This window comes from Myotis myotis, unplaced genomic scaffold, assembly GCF_014108235.1.
Source record: "Myotis myotis isolate mMyoMyo1 unplaced genomic scaffold, mMyoMyo1.p scaffold_m19_p_5, whole genome shotgun sequence".
Taxonomy (NCBI): Eukaryota; Metazoa; Chordata; class Mammalia; order Chiroptera; family Vespertilionidae; genus Myotis; species Myotis myotis.
The window spans coordinates 29,721,312-29,740,809 of record NW_023416357.1 but is presented as its reverse complement, the minus strand read 5'-3'; the positions used below and the strand labels follow the sequence as shown (position 1 = coordinate 29,740,809).

At 50.7% G+C, this 19,498-nt stretch overlaps 1 protein-coding gene across 4 annotated transcripts in view; it reads left to right on the top strand.

Annotated features, from left to right (window-relative positions):
• The window catches only part of AHRR (aryl-hydrocarbon receptor repressor), a 73,783-nt gene that overhangs the window by 1,320 nt on the left and 52,965 nt on the right, over window positions 1–19,498 (top strand). Inside the window, exons 2-4 of one of the 4 annotated variants that reach the window (XM_036309578.1) lie at window positions 5,785–5,910; window positions 6,800–6,868; window positions 13,642–13,823. In XM_036309578.1, the coding sequence (XP_036165471.1) occupies window positions 6,807–6,868; window positions 13,642–13,823 (244 nt within the window). In that variant the 5' untranslated portion in view covers window positions 5,785–5,910; window positions 6,800–6,806. Of the gene's footprint in view, window positions 1–5,784; window positions 5,911–6,799; window positions 6,874–9,817; window positions 10,133–13,641; window positions 13,824–19,498 lie in introns of those variants that run through there. The other 3 variants (XM_036309576.1, XM_036309577.1, XM_036309579.1) reach the window with 3 other exon arrangements.

The following is a 19,498-nucleotide window of genomic DNA, read 5'->3' as shown; positions in this document are numbered from 1 at the left end:
CACCCTATTTTACAGAGCAGGAGTTCCAGGCGCCAACTGGTGGAGTCTGGACCCAGATTGTGTGTGGTTTCTGCCCAGGCTTGGTCCCAGAGCAATGATGCCCTGTGGAAAGAGGGTGGGGGTGCTTGCTGGGTGGGGAGGAATTTTGTTTGTTTTTTGCTTTTATTTTTCTTAAAAGGACAGTTATTCCTTTTGCCTCTTGTAAGAGAAGGTTTGTGCAAAAGTTCAGCTTTCTCTGAGACACAATCAGCTCAGAGGTTGGTGGGGGATGAAGGCCCACAAGCTGGCTAGTCGGGCTCGATGCACCTGTTGCTCCCCATATGTGGCACCCAGCCCCCTGCATGCCTCCACCGCTGCTGGAGGGACCTGGCCCTGGGCAGCCTCAGGCTACGAGGACCCTGACCCCCAGAGACAGAGAAGGAAGCTGACCCTGGGCTGGGGCCTGCGTCCCTCCCGCATGTCTGTGGGAAGGTTGGTTCAGTCCTAGGAGGCTTCACCTTTTTGAGGAGAGTGCACAAATATTCAGTAAAATGGAGAACCTACTGCATGGTATCCGCCTCCTGTATTTATGATTCCTAGGCTGGGAATTCGGCACAGATCAGACTCCAAGCTGTGTTACTCACACTGGGACTGGGCTGGGGAAATGGTGGGGGGCAACTGTCAGCTCCGATATCCCCAGTAGAGAGGTACCTGGAGATATGTATCTGTTCTTGGTGCTTTTTGCCATAACCTGTGTTTTTAGGGTCCTTTGAACACTGAGCTGGAGATACAGGGAGATGTGGCTTGGTGGGGGGTTGGGCGCGCGGGGGGGGGGGGCAGGTAGTGTGCAAGGCTGGGGAGGAGTCACACAGAGGAGCCTGGAGCATGTCTTAGCTCCTGCTGTGAGGAGGAGGGTTTTGGATAGAGAGCGAGGGGGTCAGCCGCCCTTCCTCGAGTGTTCCCTGGTCCCCTCTCCATCTTCCCGGGTGTCCCCTCACCCCATATCCCTGCTCCGAGGCTCAGGCTCATTTGGGGAATGGTGCTGCTAGGGCAGGGTCTCCTGGGGCTGGTGCAGGTCAGCTGTCCCCTTCACCTTGGACTTTGAGGAGTGGCTGAATTGGTTACTAAGTGCCCGGCTCCTCTTGGGGTTCAGGGGAACTTCCCTGGCCTGCTCTCCCCCAGGCTGGCTCAGGACTCTCCTGTTTGAGTTGAAAGGCCTGCAGTTCAGATGGGAGGGTCTTGCATACAGGCATCCAGCCACCGAGGGCCTGGCTTCTCGGGTAGTGTGGGCATGGTGGCCCTGGCACCGGTGAGCCTGAGAAGGCTAGGTCTTTTGAACCATCCATCCACCTGTTCCTGCTCCAGCCTGTGGCCACCTGGACCCTATCCCCGCTCACCCACCACAGCCCGTGGCTCAGGGCTCCCTGAAGCCTGGTGCACAAAATCGTGCAGGGAGGGGGGAGGGGGTGCCCTCAGCCTGGCCTGCACCTGCTCCAATCCAGGACCCCTTGGGCCTATACCGGGAGTTGGACATCCCTCTCGCAATCCGGGACTGCTGGCTCCTAACTGCTCACCTCCCTGCCAGCCTGATTCCCCTAACTGCTCTCCCCTGCTGGCCTGATCGCCGCTAACCACCTCTGCTTCGGCCCCGCCACAGCCACCGCCACCATGGCTTTGTCCAGAAAGGACGACTGGAAGGTCGTCTGGAAGATGTCTGGCCTAATTAGCATATTACCCTTTTATTAGTATAGATTTAGTATATTGCCAAAGTTGTGCAATTACCACCTCTGTCTACTTCCAAAATATTTTCTTCACCCCAAATGGAAACTCTGTACCCACTAGCACTCACTCCCCATTCCTCCCTCCAGCCCCTGGCAACCATGAATCTATTTTCTGTCTCTGTGGATTTGCCTTTTCCGGACATTCCATATCAACGGAGTCAATGTGTGGCCTTTCAAGTCTGCCTTCTTTCACATAGCGCCACGTTTTCAAGGTTCACCCATGTTATAGCAACAGAACTTCACTCCTTTTGTGGCCGAGTCATATCCACTCTATAGAGACCACACCTTGTTTGTCCATCCCCCAGATGATGGACATTTGGGTTACCCCCCTTCCCGGCTCCTGTGAATATGTGGCCGTGAGCAATTGGGTGCCAGGTTTTCAGTTCTCTTGGACACCCACCTAGGAGTGGGGTTGCTGGGTCATATGGCGACTCTGCATTTAGCTTTTTGAGGAAATGCCGCACTGGTTTGCGCAGCAGCCACACCAGTTTACGTTCCCATTGGCAGTGCACAACGGTCCCAATTGCTCTCCAGCCTCAGCAAGACTTGTTGGATTATAGCCATCCCAGTGATACGACCTGGGGTCTTATAGCGGGTTTGATTTACATTTCCCTAGTGACTGATGGTGTTTAGCATATTTTCATGTGTTTGTGTACTATTTCTATATTTTTTTTGGAAAAAAATTTATTGAACTTGTTTTCCCACTTTTAAATTGGGTTGTTTGTCTTCTTGTTGAGTTGTAGGAGTTCGTTGTATAGTGTGAATACTAGATCCTTATCAGTTATATGATTGGTAAATGTTTTTTTTTTTTTCCATTCTTTGGGCTGTCTTTTCACTTTTTTGAGAGTGTTCTTTAAAGCATAAGTCTTAATTTTGATGAAATCCAATTTGTCTATTTTTTTCTTTTCTTACTTGTGCTTTTGATAACACTTCTAAGAATCCATTGCCAAATTTAAGGTCCTGAAGATGTAGCCCTATGTTTTCTTCAAGAGTTTTATAGTTTAACTCTTACACTTTGGTCTTTTAACTAATTTTGCTTAATTTTTTTATATGCTGTCAGGTAGGGGGTCTATCTTCATTCTCCGGCCTGTGATACCCAGTTGTCCCCGCACCATTGTTAAAGAGACTGTCCTTTACCCATTCAATGGCCTTCGCACCCTTGTTGAAAACCAATCGACTGCAGTATGCCTATTCTTATGGCACATTTTCTCTCTTTTTAGTGCTTTGAAAAGTTGGATCTTTTCACATCTTTTACAAAAGTGGGCACAATTTTCTAATGAGCCCAAGTTATTCTTCAGCCAGCATAGATGGCCAACCACCCATATTAGCTGATCCAATTCCATTCAGACACCACTCTGCTCCCTTGTTGTAGAAGCAAATCCCTGACATATTATTTCTTTCATATGTTTTAGTATGTGTCTCTGAAATATGTGCACTTTAAAAAAATTAGCTTTTTATACCCTTAATCTTTTTGTGTGTGATTTGAGAGACTTAAATATAAAGAAGTAAGTACTAGCTCCAACAGTGAAAAGAGACCCTGAAGGGTTCTCCAGGCCAGAGCAAGTTGAGGAGCACACTTAGATGTGAAAGACCTTCCCCAAACCTGGGTTCAGGCTCCTTGGAGAAGGTATTGTTCAGTCCCCGGTTGGTGAAGTTCACTGGGTCCCAGCCTCTGGCAGTGGTGAGCAGAAACACACAGAAAGATCAGAAGCACTAGAACGCGAAGCCCCTCACTTTTGCACATTGTGCTAACTTCAAAGAAGAAATGCTTGAGGGGTGCAGCCCATCCGTGTGGGTCAGGCAGGGAGGGTGAGTGTGGAGCCTGGAGGCTACCTTCTGCCCCTTCAGGGGTAGTGTAGGACCCTTACCCCCACCACTTCCCCCCCTGGCCTTTGTGCTATCCTTGCCACACCCTTGACATTTACATGTGTTATAAAGCCATGATACAGTGTTATCATTGTTTTTAAACAGTCGATTATCTTTTAAAGATATTTAGTGGCAGGAACAAATCCGTGCTTTGTGTTCCATTCTGTGTTCCATGTTACCATCTGGTATCGGTTTCCTTTGGCCTGAAGACACCCTTTCACATTTCTTCTAGTTGGGTCAGCTGGGTTCTTTCAGCTTTCATGTGTCTGAAACAGTCTTTATTTCACCTTCATTTTTGAAAGGTATTTTCATAGGGTGTTGAATTCTAGGTCTGAGTTTTTTCTCTCCATGCTTTCAGGCTAGTGCCCCACTGTCTTCTGGCACGCATGTTTCTGATGAGGCATCTGCTGTTACTCCCATCTTTGTTTCTCTGCCCAATGACTGTTTTAACGATTATTCTGTTTATAGCTGATTATTTGATTATGATTGTGCCTGGGTGTCATTTTCTTCATGGATGGGCTGTTCATGAGGGATATTGGTCTGTAGTTTTCTCTTCTCGAAATGCCTTTGCTTTTAGGTATCAGGGTGATATTGAACTTATAAATGAGTTGGCAATTTTTAATTTTTTTTCATTTTCTGCCAGAGGTTGCAGAGAATTAGTATTATTTATTCCTTAAATTGGTAGAATTTACCAGTGAAACCACTGTTTTCAGAATAGACATAGGACTAAACATGCTATCTATTTTTTCTTGAGTGAGTTTTGGTAGTGTGTGTTTTTCAAGGAATTTGTCTATTTAATCTAAATTGTTGGGTTTGTGGGTATAGTATGTGTCTTGGTCAACTTGGGCTGCCATAACACTGTAGACTGGGCAGCTTACACAATAGAAATTTATTTCTCATGGTTCTGGAGGCTGGGAATCCAAGATCAGGGTGCCATCTGATTTGGTTTCCAGTGAGAGCATCTTCTTGGCTTGCAGATGGCCACCTTCACATGGTAAAGAGAGAGTTCTTTTTCTTCTTACTAGGGTAACAGAGCTCCACCTCATGACCCCATTTAACCTTAATTACCTCCTGAAAACCGCTGTCTCCAATATAGTCAAATGGAGGATTAGGGCCTATGGATTTGGTGGTAGGGGAGAGGGTGGGGCGCAGAGGGGGCACAACTAAGTTCATAGCAGTATTCTCTTCTTTTCCTTCTAGTGTATGTGGGGTCTATAGTGATGTCCCTTCTTTCATTCCTGATATTAGTAATCTGTGTGTCTCTGTTCCTTGATCAGTCTGGCTAGAGGCTTATAAATTTTGTTGATCTTTATAAGGAACCAACTTTTGTTTTCATTGATTTTTATCCATGTTTCTATTTAAGTGTCACTGATTGTTTCCTCTTTATTATTCCCATCTTTCTGCTTGATTTGGATTTCTTTTATTCTACTTACGTATAGTGGAAACTTAGATTACTGATTTGAGACTTTTTTCTAATATAAATGGTTAATGCTATCAGTTTCCATCAAAGTACTGCCCAGCTTGTAACCTACAAAGTGTGATATGTTGTATTTTTATTTTCATTTAGTCCAAAAGACTTTTAAATTTCTCTGAGACTTTCTCTTTGACCTATGGTTATTTAGAAATAGGTTGCTTTCCAAACATTTTGGAATTTTTGATATATTTTCTAGTTTAATTCCATAATTGTCAGCAAATATACTTCATATCATTTCTATTCTTTTAAATTTGTTTTAATTCCCAGAATGTAATCTGTCCTGATGAATGATAGGATGTGTACTCTGCTGTTGTTGGATGGAGTGTTCTGTAAGTTCCAATTCGTTCATGTCTGTTGTTTGGATGTTCCATATCCTGTTGGTATTGTTTACTCATTGTCTTAATTACTGAGAGAGCAGTGTTGCAGTCTCTGATGAATTACCTTTTTATGTATTTTGAAGCATCCGTGTTGTTAGGTGAACACACATTTAGGATTGCTGTGTCTTCTTGGAAAACGGAACCGTCTGTCATCATGTGATATCCCTCTTTGTCCCTGGGAATATCCCCTTTTTGAAGTCTACTTTGTCAGATACTCATGCAGCTACTGCAGCCTCTTTGATTAGCATTTGCATGCTGTGTCTTTTTCATCCACCTACTGTACCTGCTGATGTCTTTATATTCACAGTGTGTTGCGTGTATTTGAAGTGGGCCCATGACACATACCTGATATTCTCAGGGCACTTTCTGCTCAGGATGGAAGTTCTGAGTTTGAGTCCACCTCCTCTTCCAGGCTGCAGGTGCTTGAGGCCAGGTGAGGGCTCCTGACCTCCTCTCCACATCTGTGGGCCCAGAACCTGGCACTGAGTGGTCACTGCACAGGAGTGGTCATATCCGCAGGATGTGAGGCCTCAGACATCCTCGCTGTGCAGAAGCCTGAAGTGATTGACAAGCTGACCAGCCTCAGGGCACAGACAATGTGACTGCCCCTAGGGCCGCTGCTTAGATTGGGGCACCTCTGTCCAGCAGTGCTGGTGGAGACTGGTGGGTTTGGTCAGCTGGGCTTGGTGCAACTGTGAGTTAGCGACCAAAGTGGAAGCTTGCACTGTGGCCTAAGTGACAGATTTTGCACAGAAAAGAGGAAGCCTATTGGCCCAGATTTCAGAGCCATTAGGGGGAGGATGGGAAGAGGAAGAAGACCCACCACAGGGGCCACCGAGGGAGGACACGCAGCCTTGGGCCTGCACGGAGCCTGCCGCTGTGCCCTGGCTGTGAGTCCTGCTCACGGGTCCACGTGGATCGGCTTCTGCGTCCTGAGGGCAGGCCCAGTACATCTGTCCACAGTAAGGCTTTCCGAGGGAGGCAGGGGCAAGAGCACAGGGTGTTCTATGTAGGGTGCAGTGATGCAGGTCCTCGGGCCAGGCTGGGAATGTGATGCTGCCCATCGAAGGGGAGATGTTGCCGGGGTGCCCTGAGTGAGAGGAGGCATGGGCAGCGCAGGCTTGTGCTGGAAGTGCCGTGGGCCATCTTGCTCGAGTGGCGATGGAGGAGTTGGGACCCCTGTACAGGGGGTCCAGGGCAGCATGACACCTCCATCCCGGCACAGGGACCTCAGCTGACACTGCTGCCTTGGGTGGTGCGGGGAGTTGGGGGGCCCTGGGGCCTCTTCAACATGACCAACCAGGTGCTCCCTTCTTTTCCAGGCTGAAAATGATCCCGCCGGGGGAGTGCATGTACGCAGGGAGGAAGAGAAGGAAGCCCGTCCAGAAACAGTAACGTATTACCTTCTTTTTCTGCTGGTTGTCACCGATGAAGGGGGACGGTGTGTGCACTTTCACTGGCAAAGTGAATTTCAGGAGAGGTTTTGGTCACGGCTTCCTGAGGGATGGAGGGACCTGGGAGGCCTGGCAGGGCGTGCACACTGGCCCGCAGCAGGAGGCCACCGCTGCCCGCCTGTAGGTGGCCACTGCTGTAGAGCCTGCTGCAGCTGCTCTGACTTTGATGAAGGTGAAGTGAGGCCCAGTGACGCTTATTCGGCCAGAAGCCCCCATGGAGGGCTGCGATGTCACCTTGTCAGTGGTGAGCACCCAACCCCCTCTGTGCCCTGGTGACCCCCTGTCCTCAGTTGGGACCCACCCAGGGCTCCTTTGAGAGCCTCACCACAGATGGAAGGAGTCGGGGGCTCATCCTCCCTGCCTGGAGCTTCCGGAACCTCCGCCACAGGCGGCTCCAGGCCCCCTTCCACCACATCACCACTGCTCACAGTCCCTCCGCCTGCCCGCGGCTGGCACAGTGGGGCTCTGGGCCACAGAGGTGTGAGGACTGTGGTAGCTGCGGGAATAACAGGGCTTAGGGGATGCCCTGCTGGGCGTCAGCAGAGAGTGGCATCCCAGTGGCCCACAGGCTACCTCTGCTCCTCCAACAGGGGTCCAGCAGGTGTCCGCCATCGGCTGGGGCTCTGTGTGTGTGCAATACAGCTGTGTGTGTGTGTGTGTGTGTGTGTGTGATACTGCTGTGTGTAATACAGCTGTGTGAGTGTGCGTGTGCAATACAGCTGTATGAGTGTGTGTGTAATTCAGCTGTGTGTGCATGTGTATAATACAGTTCTGAGCGACGGCGTATGTGCGTGGACTGTGTGTGTGGGTGCACACCGTCAGCAGCCTGTGTGTGGGTCTATGTTCTTGGACCGCCCCCTGGCCTCATGCAACTGCAGGATTCTGTGTGAGGTTGACAGCAGTGTGGCTCCACAGCCCCAAGGAGAGGCAGCAAAGGCCTGTGAGGCTGGACTTTGGCAAGCAGATTTGCCACCTGAGTCTGTCGTGTGGCCCTTGTGGCCTCAGGGCACCACAGGCCTTAGGTGGGGTGGGTGCCAGGAACACAGGCACGGCGTGGCTGCAGGGGAAGGCGGCTGGAGAATGGAGCGATGTGCACCTGGGTGAGGGCAAGGCAATAGGTGCAGACTTGTGCCTCCCGCCAGCACCCACGGAGCAGTAGCAGGTTATTAGCTGGCAAGAAGGTACATTAAGGCCCAGCCCAACATGCACACTCATGCCTAACACGGGACTGCTCAGTCAGCGGCGTGGGCACCTGTGACACTACTGGCAGGTCACCGCACTGCCCCACAGTCAGGGTGTGTCTCTTCCCCAATTGGGCACACGTGTGGTTCAGGCTTTGGTATTTGGATGCTTTAGTCACAAGTGAGGTTTAAGAGCCATTGTATTTCCATCTCTGCGAACTGTGTTGATAACTTTTGCTCATTTTTCTATTACGTTGTTAATGTTTCTGTGCTTCTTGATCCTTAGGAGCTTGTATGTCAGGGAGACTAATTCTTGAGTGTGTTTCAAATACTTTTCCCCAGTTTTAATTTAGTTATGGTGTTCTTTGCTGTGCAGAAAAATTTAATTTTTATAAAGTTGAATGCATGAATCTTTTCCTTTGTGGTTAATTTTACATCATCATTAGAAATGTTTCGTGTTTATAAGAGAATTTTGCAGATATTTCTTCTCAACTTTTATGGATTCCTTTAAAAAAGTTTGAATGTTGTTTCTAACACTGTTAGTGAATAATCAGTCCTTTCCTCACTGATGTGAGTGGCATCGAGCATTTTAGACTCGGATTCAAGACTCATGGGGAGCAGCTGGGTGTGTGCGTGCGTGCTGAGCATCTCCACAGGGACATGTTCCAGGAAACTGGGGGCCAGACGACTTCTGTTTTTGATGTTTGAATGCAGGGCACCCGAGCCCACAGCCCCTCCTTGGGTGTAAGCTATATCCCTGTATTCCAGCTGTGGCCTTGGCCTCCTTGCCAGGCCAGAGGGCTGTGGGGCTTTGGTCTGGCCCTGCCCTCTGGAGTGGGTGATGGGTCTGTGGGTGCCCATCTTCCTCCTGGAAGGTGTGGGTGAGAAAGTCGTGGAGAATGGGGTGGACAGAGGAGAGAGCATTTGCCTGGACTCACGAGTGTCTGGCTCCTGGGCAGAACCTGCTCCTCAGAGACTTCCTCGAGTTGGATGCAGTTAGTGGACCTGGGTGCTATTGGGTCCCCAGGGCTTCTGGGAGCAGCGGGGTGACACTTTGAGCTCACAGGGGAAGTGAGCGGTGGGCCTTCCCTTCTGTTGTCTGAATTTTTCATCTTTATTGGGCTATAACTGCAGTACCTTCGACTGCATGGATTTAAAGTGCACCATCCAGCCCTAGCTGGTTTGGCTCAGTGGATAGAGCGTCCGCCTGAGGACTGAAAGGTCCTGGGTTTGATTCCCATCAAGGGCACATGCCCGGATTGCGGACTCAATCCTCAATCCCCCTTAGGGGGCGTGCAAGAGGCAGTCAATCAATGATTCTCATCATTGATGTTTCTCTCTCTCCCTTCCTCTCTGAAATCAATAAAAAATATATGAAAAAATGAATTTTAAAGTGCACTGCCCGATCGGTTTTGACCTACGTAAACACTCGTGAAAATGTCACTGGAACCAAGGTCACAGACACGCCTGTCACTCCCAGAGTCTCCCTGTCATTCCTTCCTGTACCTCGTCCCGGCAGCCTCTGATGCCTTTTTCCCACAGACTGGCCTGCGTTTCTTGGAGGTTTCTATAGATGTAATCACACGCTCCTTCCCTGGGCAGGCGGCTTTGAGATGCCTCCATGGTTTGTGCATCCGTGTCGTGCCCCAGATAGGAACCCCACGTCCGTTTATTCGCGTGCAGACGGACACCCGGGCTGGTCCCAGTGTGGGGCCTTTGCGACCGAAGCTGCTGCAGCGTTAAATGTGTGTGGGTCTTGGTATGGATGTGCTTTTATTTCTCTTGAATAAATACCTAGGAGTGGAATCGCTGAGTCACACAGGGGGTGAGTGTTTAGCTTCTTAAGAAACCACCAAACTGTTTCCGAAGCAGTTGCACTGTTTACATCTGGGCGGCAGTCCTGGCTGCTCTGCCCTCTGTCCCCGACTGGGACACTGTCCCCTTGGCGTCAGCCATTCTGCCGGGCCTGTGGTGCTCACCTGCCTCTCCCCACGGACTGCATGTGTGGCGGACCTTCCCGGTGCGTATTTGCCAGCCACACGCCTTCTCTGCTTAAACAATGTGCCTATCTTACTGCTTGTCTTTTCACTGAACTGTAGCACTTCTTTGCGTGTTCTGGATACAAGCTCTTGTGAATCCCATTTTTCCTATCTATGGTTTCCTTTTGATCTGTGTAAGGGTGACTTTTAAAAGACATTTAAACATTTTTCGTGAAGGTCAATTCATCAATTTTTTTTCTTTTATGATTTTGTGTGTGTGTTCTAAAAATCTGGGATGCCCAGGGTCACTGAGATGTTCTCACATGTTTTCCTGTAAAGTTATACTGTAGGAGGTAGATTCAGGTCTGTGATCCCTTCTGAGTTAATTGTGGGGTGTAGTGTGAGGTGAGGGTTGATGTTCACTTATTTTCATGGATGGCCAGTTAATCAGCACCACTTATTAAAATGACTTTTCTTTCCTTTTAAATTGCCTTAGTATCTTTATCAAATGAATTGCCCAAATATATGTGCGTTTGTTTCGACTATTTTGTTCCATTATGTTTCTATCTTGTCTCTAATATCAAATCCATCTTGAATATCGTAGCTTTAGAGAAGGCTTAAAATCAATAGGATAAGTCCTCCAAATTCGTTCTTCATTTTTAATGGGTTGTTCTAGGTCCTTTTCATTTCCATACAAATTTAGAATCAACTTGTCAATTTCTGTAGAAAGGCCTGTTGGAATTTTGATTACATCACATTGAATCTATAGATCAGCTTAGGGGAGCATTGCCACCTTAACAATATGGAGTCTTCCAATCCATGAACATGGTATTTCTTTTCAGTTACTGAGGTCTTTTAAATTTTTTCTCAGCAATATTTTATGGTTTCAGTTTAGGTGTCTGGGATGTCTTTTGCTAGATTTATTCTAAGAAGTTCACATTTTGGGTGTCACTGCTTCCTTTGTAACTCTCCTTCCATCTGAGCTGGCCGGGACTCCTCCTGCACTGTTCCTATGCTGGTGGTGCTGGGTCCCTTGGCCCCACCGCTTTCTGCTGAGTCTCTGTCCTAGGGGATTGGAGCATCCTCCACGTGTCCCTTATCCCATCCGTTCTCACCCACCTGGATGGGGATGGGCAGTTCCTGGCCCTTGGAGCTGGGGTGGGTGGAGGAACCGCATTGGGGGCAGCCAGGTGTTCTGAAGGAACAGAGTGATGATTGCCAAGCTCTTCAGTTACCCATTCCTTCAGCCTGACCCCCAGGTGCCCCATGGAGGTGGGGGTGGGAGAATAGTCATGCTCAGCTCATTCTCAGATACATGCTCTCTGGGGAGACAGGTGGGCTACTGCTCCCCCAGGTCTACACAGAGGTGAGATTTGAGCCTGGGCTTCCTGCCCATTACCTGGCATCTCTCCTCTTCTCTGACCCCACACCTGCCCTTGATGCTGCCCTATTTCTGGGCTCACCTCAGGGGTCTTTCACTGACAGTGTGGGCCTCTTCTCTGGCCAGCAAGTACCAGTCCACATTGGAGACCGCTCGGTTTATCACGAAGTCTTTTGTGTACTTGTGTGATGGCTAGTGGTGTGAGTAACTTTGGGGTAGAGGCCTTATTAAGACCAAGAGAAAAGAAAGAAAGAGAGAAAGAAAGAGAAAGAGAGAGGAAGGAAAGAAGGAAGGGCAGAAAATGAAAAGATAACCAAAGATATAGGAGAAAATATTTAAAAAATTATATATCTACTAAGGGACTTACATGTAGAATATATAAAGACTTCCTACAACTCAACAATAAAAAGACAAATAACCCAATTAAAAATGGGCAAAGGAATTGAATAGACGTTTCCCAAAGAAGATACACAAATTGCCAACAAACACGTGAACAGATGCGCAACATCATTGCTCACTAAGGGCAAGCAAACGAAAGCACATTGAGATACTACTTTACACCCATGAGAATGTTTATTAGAATAAAAGGGGAAATCACAAGTGTGGGCAGGATGTGGAGCAGCTGAGACCCTCCTGCTGGGTATATGAAGTGGTGTTGGCCCTCGTGGGAACAGTTTGGAAGTTTTTCAAAAAGTTAAACATAGAAGTACATATCAAGCCAGTTACTCCACTGCTGGGGTTATGCCCAAAGGAACGGAACACACATGTGAAAACTGGTGTCTGTGCAGCATATTCACAATACCCACCAGCGGAAGTGACTCAGATGTGCCTGGGCTGGCGAGGGGATGAACTAAGCGTGGTAAATCCATGTGGAGGAACATTATTCAGCCTTAAAAAGAACGAAGTCCTGATAAATGCTACACCACGGACGACTCTTAAAAACATGATGTTCAGTGAAAGAAGCCAGACAGAAAGTCTCACATTGTATGGTTCCATTTATGTGAAATGTCCCAAACAGGCAAATGCATGGAGAGGGAGAGCAGATGGCAGTTAAGTCAGTTAGTTTAACGTTAAATGAATTATATCTCAACCAAAAAAGTGACTCTGGAGTTGAGGCTGCAGGTTCTGCTGTGGGTCTTGTGGCCGAGGCCCTCAGGCAGCACGGGGGACAACTTTGTAGACAGAACAAAGAGGACAGACTGTTTAAAGCCCGCTTTCCGTGTGCTTACAAGTGAACACACTTAGAAAAATAGGAACTTCTGGACAAGAGACTCCAGCCCTTAGAGGCAGCAGGAGCCTGGGGTAGGGGGCGGGGGGTGAGGGGTAAGCCCTGGAACCAGCGCCCCTCCAGGCAGCTTTAGCGGCCATTTAGGGGCAGGTTTCCTGTGGCGAGATCTAGGAAGAACAAGGGGGAGAAGCTGTTCTGTGAGGTGGGAAATAGGGTCAGAAGAAGGACACTGTCATCCTGGGGACCAGAGGGGCAGAGAGGGAGGTCACTGTGAGGCAGGTGGGGGTCTGGGGTGAGGGAGGGTGGACAAGGGACACCCCCTTGAGGGGCCAGCTGGTCTATTGTGGGGCATGGGGAGAAAGCAGCCAGGGCCCCGCCCACCTGCACGGAGGCACAGCCCTGACTTCAGGCCTTGGAGGGGTAGGTGGAACAGTGCACGGTGCCCAGGGACCTCAGCTATCCTCCCCTCATCCCTTTCAGCCCTGCTGTGTAGAGGAGAAACTGAGGCCCAGAGAGGCCACTTGCACGTGGACTGCAGGGCAAGGAATCCAGGTCCTAAGAAGGCCACGTATTTAGACACAGGAATTACTGAACGAGGCTGAGCAGATACAGCCTAGAGCCAGCTGCCTTTCTCCCACTTCTGGGAAAGTTAGCACAGAGAGGTCAAGAACCATGCTGGAGTCGCACAGCTTGTACCGAGCCAGGTTCTCAGGCTACCTGATCTTCATCTCTCTGTTCCTTCCTCCCCGAAATGAGATATAGTCACTGAGGTGCAGTTTCAGATTCTTAGCATGAACCTCTTAGGAATGGGTGAGTTTTAGTTTGTTTCAGCACTTTTTTTCCCTGGCGGCAGCTCCATTCTAAGCAGGGACAGGTCTCCACCTATGTGGTCCATGGACTTAGGCGGAGTCACCCCAGTCTGACTGGCTGTTTCCTCACAGGAAGCCTTCTGTGGGGGCTGAGAAGTCAAACCCTTCCAAGCGGCACCGCGACCGCCTCAACGCCGAGCTGGACCACCTGGCCAGCCTGCTGCCCTTTCCACCAGATGTTGTCTCCAAGCTGGACAAGCTCTCCGTCCTGCGTCTCAGCGTCAGTTACCTCAGGGTGAAGAGCTTCTTCCAAGGTAGGACTCTCACCTGTGCCCACCTGTGCCCAGCTGGGTCTCACCTGGGTTCACCCTCTTTGCTGGATGGACAGTTTGTGCCTCATGTCCTGTGTGACCATTTAGAGGAGGATTCGCTGACTGCCGAACCAGACAGCTCTGATGGGAGGGGTAGAGCCAGTACCCCTCCCATCCGCCCCAACCCTTGGCCTCCCTCCCTGCCAGGTCCTTGTGGCTTCCTCACAACCCTAGGGCTCCCGGGACCAGGTGGAGCTGCTTCATGTCCTGCTGTTGACTGGAGTGAGCTGGGTGGCCGGTCCTGTGGTTGCTTTGCGGTGCTGGGTGCCTGCTGTGCTCCCCACACCTGGTGCTCCAGGTCATGCTCATTCACCATGTGGCCTGGCTCAGCTCCTGAGAAAGAAATGTGCTTATCACTTCAGGGACGGGTGGGGACTGCAGGAAACTGTAGAGTTCTGCTCTGCCTGCCGTCCACTTTTGCACTTCTTCATGCTGTTCAACGAAATGCCTTGAGGCTGCAGTGAGGATGGACAGTGGGTGAAGGCTGAGGCCTGGGACCATGTGAAGCAGGTCTGTCTACTCTGCACAGCAGTGGGAGCAGTTTGTACTGAGATGTATCTGGGGTGAGACTCAGCCTCTGCCCACTGCTAGCTTTCTCTGCTCCTCCTGGCGATGGGGGCCGTTTTCCCGAGGACTCAGCTCTGCCCGCCATGCACTCCAGCTGGACAGCATCACCGATCCCTCCTCCATAGGCCCGTTGGCCTTCATTTCCTCTCACGGAGCGGGAGCCCCAAATCCTCTGGCCACTGCTGGCCTCTGAGGACCCCACTCTGTGTGTGAGATCTCTGCACGGGTGGTCTCGGCTCCTCCCAGCCTCTTTGCGAAGCCCACCCGTCTGTGTTTGCCCTCTGCTCCGGGACATGGACCCGTGTTGGTGGCGTGGGGCTGATGTCGAGCCACGCTGAGATGTCCCATCATGGAAGGGCCATCTGCCCCCGGGGAGGCCGAGCACACAGGCTGTGTGGCTGTGGGATGTGCTGAGCTGGGTGTGGTCCTGTGCGCTGGTGGCTCAGGTATCGGCCATGCCTGGGGCTCCTCTGGGGTATCCTGCATTCCTGTGCCTCCCCAGGCCACCTGCCTGTGCCCACCCCACACTCATGCCTGTGGACACCTTAGACAGGCATGTGGGCTCAGCTATTGCCGCCCGGTCCCCTCTTCTCTGTGAACACCCCGGGGTCCCTGGAGAAGCAGCTACAGCGGGTTCCCGTCTCCAGCCTTTATAACTGCCAGGGCCCTGGGTTCTCTCACTGGGTTCTGGGCCCACATGCAGAATTGTCTGAGTTGAGTCTGGATTCTCCTTCGCGGTGTCCACAGTATCAGGCTCATGTCCTGTCTGTCCCCGGAAGTGCCTTTATTTCCTTACGTTTTGGGTTACTGGTTGCCCTGGGACCTCGGGTCTCTGATGAGCCCGCAAAAACTTGCAAACTTGAAAATTTCTCTCGGTGGTTTGTTGTGAGGTGGAGTGAGGGGCTTTAGGCGTCTGTATTCCAATCAGAAGCTGAATGTGATGTCCGTTCAAGTGGTTTTGAATCACGCTCCTTTCAAAGTTAAAAATCAACAGTCACCGCCAGTGGGGCCTCCGAGGGGACTCGAGAGCGTGGTTCCAGGTCCCGTGTGGGCTCGGCACTGGCCGCCGGGTCCGGGGGCTTGGAGGAGACCCGGTGTGGCAGCTTTCTGACTTGGAGTCAGGGCCCTGTCCAGGCCTCCACTGGCCCTCCTGTGTCCCTTCAGGGAGGAGGGTCCGTCGTGGGTGTGTGTGACCGCTGTCACAGGGGCCCTGCTGGCTCCAGGCACCTCACATGGCCCTTGTAAAGGGTGTTGGCTGGGGGGACGCTGGAGAGGGCACCCGAATGGCATTAACACTCAGCATTGTCCCTTGACCCTGCAGGGGGGGGCCTCCTCACCACCCCCCTCCCCACCTCCCGCAGGCCCTGGCTGGCCCCAGTGCCCTGGAGTTGAACACGCGAGTGTGTTAGCAGCAGGAATCTCTGCATGGAAACGTTCCAGGGGTTTTGTTTCGCTTTCCAGGGATTTTAATTTCATACCAAAATGTATCGATTTTATAAATAGGAAAAACTTAAATGTGTGAAACAGCCGAGAAAACCTTCGCCGTGCTGCTGTCATCTGGGTGTGGGGCTCCAGGTTCCTTGTCCTGGACCCAGCTGAGCCGGGGCTGCTGGGTAGATAGTTCCAATTAGTCTAGTAATTGTTAAAATCGTCACATCGTTCCTCATGTATGAGTGTTATAACCACACATTGCACAGTAATTTACACAGTTGGGGCTGAGCAGACTGCGGGGGCGGGGGCAGCACCCCCCAGGCAGCGCAGGAAGCCTGCTGGGGGACCGGTGACGGAAAGAAGGAATTGCGTCTCATAGGAAAAGCTGCCTGACTCTGAGAACCGGGACAGTAGATGTTACTGTGCCCCGACTGCTGGGCCAGAGGGCTGTGTTCACGGAGCTGAGAGTCCCTGGAGGGAGGCCCCGGGAAGCCCTGCAGACGCAGAGCACGTGCTGCAGACACACGCCAGCCCTCAGAACCCTCTGCCTGGCCTGAGGCTGTGGGGGGCACGTGCCCATGTCCCAGTGCCCAAGTCTCCCCTCAGCAAGGCCCTGTCCCCTCACCAGGCCCCAGTCCCACGCCTGGTGCTGAGGTCAGTTTGCTGCGGTGACCTGGAGCCTTATCAGGTTGTGCAGGACGACTGTGCTTTTCCAGGGGGGCTGTGATGTAATGAAGAAGTAGAGGAAGTCACACAGAATGACAGTGCGCCATCGCATGGGGCGCCAGACCCGCCTCTGGGAAGCACCTGTTTTATGGCTGCAGCTACTGGGCTGTTTGGACAGCTCAGGCAGGTTGGGGGCAGCCCGATGGGGTGGTCAGTTCTCCCTCCTCCACTGGCACACCCACGAAGACCAGACCTCCAGGCCCAGAGATTGGGAGGGACCGGTCACTCCCTGTCTGGACCAGTCCAGCTGTGCCCAGCCAGGCCAGGGTTGGCAGTCTTGGAAAGACTGCTGTTCCCAGGAGTCCAGACGACTGTCCAGGTGTCCACCTGAATGCCTAGTTTTTAACCAGAAGCAGAGTGACAGTCCCATGTTGTGCCGACCCCACAGCCCCTGCCTGAGCCTGGGAGGCGGCTCCCTGCTCTGCCGGGGTCCAACACCAGCGGGTCCAGGGGTCCCCAAAGGTGTGGAAGGAGTTGGCGAAGAAGGAAGGACACGGAGACAGTGTTCAGTTGATCAGCAGCCTAACCAGGATCTCCAGCCAGGATCTCCAGTGAAGTTCTGGTTAGGATCTCCAGCCAGGGTCTGTGTCCATATTCTCTTGCTAGGTTCTCCAGCAAGGTTCTCCAGGTTCTCCAGCCAGGTTCAGTCACCAGGTTCTAGTCAGGTTCTCTTGCCCATTTCTGTAGTCAGGTTCAGTCCAGGATCTTTTGCCATGTTCTCTCGCTAGGTTCTGTCTCTAGGTTCTGAGGCCAGTTTCTGTCCAGGATCTTTTGCCATGTTCTCTCCAGCGAAGTTCTTCTGTCTCTAGAGAACGTTCTGTGTAGGTTCTGTGCCTAGGTTCTGTCTCCCCTGGTTCTGTCTTCTGAGTTCTGTGTCCTAAGTTCTGTGTTCTAAGTTCTGTGTTCTAAGTTCTGTCTGTAGGTTCTGTCTTCCTTGGTTCCGTATTCTAAGTTCTGTCCCTTGCTGTCTTATTACATCTGTATTTATACCAGTTGATTCAATCCTATCAATCTCTATTACAAAGGTTAGGGCGTTTCTTATCTCCATTCCAGGGAGTAAAGATTATGTAGCTTAAGCATGATTGTTCGTAGTTAAAGTGATTAATTACCCACCTGGCACTTAGTTAAGAGGTTTTATTCCCTCCCTAACTTCAGGGGAAAATCCCTACCTGGGGAAACAACCTTTCTCAGAGACCTCGGTTAAAACACATAGTGCCAAGAAGGTGAGCAAACATATTAAGAACAGTATGCCATATATGCCAGGTCCTTTGAAACAGCAAGGATGGACCGGCTCCCGGCACTGCTCCGCTGCAGGCCGGCCTGGCTGCTAAGCTCACAGAAACGCCGTGGGAGCGTCAAGACTGTCACCACCGAGTGAAATAGCAAACCTGATTCCGCCAGCGCACCCTTTCTATCAAGGCTTCCCAAGGTGTACATTGTAGAGAAAATTCTAAACGCTTTCCTCAATTCATTTCCACTGAGTAGTTAGAAAAAAAGCCAAGCTATAAAAATTGGATCTTAATCTGTGCTTCCTGACTCAGAAGTGGGTGAATTAATTTCATTACCGCTTCTATAAAAAGTCACCTTTGGGAAGGACATGAACTGGAAAGTTTCATCTTCAAAGGGTAACAATGACCTGAAAATTTCCAGTAATGTTTAGTGTTGACTTTCATGAATTTTTAAAAGGCAGTGGGATTACTTTATTTTATTTTACTGGTTTTTGCACAGAGCAAAGGGACGGTGCTTCCGAGTTATAAACCCTCTGCTTGTACCCAAGAGCAGAGTTTTCCACTCGTAAATCTCACCATTCACGAGAGGGACGATGTGGGGGAAGGTGGGTAGAGGAAAAGCCTGGGGACCCCCTAGGTGGGGCTGGAGTGTAGAGGGGTTCCTTCCAGGACATGTGGACCCTGAATGTGTGGGTCCAAGAAGCCCCTCACCCGCTCACTTAGGCTGAGTGGTCAATTAGGCCGCCCTCCCTGAGCGCCCACTCATTCAGGATAAGGACCAGTGCCCGCCCGGCAGGGAGAAGCAGCTCGCACAGATGACAGAGGGTCCACTGTCCACGCAGGTCTGGCACGTTGCCGGCGTCCCCAGCAGTCACACAGATGGGAGCATCATTGGGGGTAACAGATGTGTGCTCCTGATGCCTGGGAGAGAAGTGCCAAGGAGAGGGGAGCCATCTCAGTAAACACAATGGAGAAGGGAAAGATTACAAAATCTGGAGATTCTTCCCATTGTGACAATACTGTCCCCCCATTCTTCACGTACCCTGTGGTTGAGACTGTCCTCCTGTCCCTGTGATTCTTTGTGCTCAGCCTCTGTCACCCAATTCCACACACGCCTGTCCTGCAGCCCTGACTGGATGGCCCTGGTTCCCTAGGCACCTGGGCTGGATGGGTCTGCTTCACCCCCATGGCAGGTGGGCAGGTCCAAAAGCTTTTCAGCCCTGCCTGTGTCACCTGGAATCTCACTGTAGTTGGCACCTGTTGTCTCAGGGCCTCAGCCAGAATTCAGACCGAAAGAGTTCTGCATTAACAACCTGTGATAACGCAAGTAAACAGAAGAGCCATAGTCCCGCCCCTGGCATTCAGGCTCTAGCAGAGATGTAACCATCAGTCCTCCTGCTTACCAGTATAAGAGCCCCGAATACAAGAAAATATCTGAAACCTTTGAAAATATGTTGATGAGCCAGTGGAACATTGAGGAATACTCAGAGAACAAACTAAGTGAAGCTGAGAGCCCAAGGCGAACGTCATTAAAGAGGATTGTGAAGGAGGGAATTCCAGGAGGTGGATCTGAGATGCAAGGAGGAAGGAAGATGAGAAGGTACTGACTGTGGGTACATCAGGCCCCAATTATATGAAGCAATACCACTAATACATTGGAAGAAC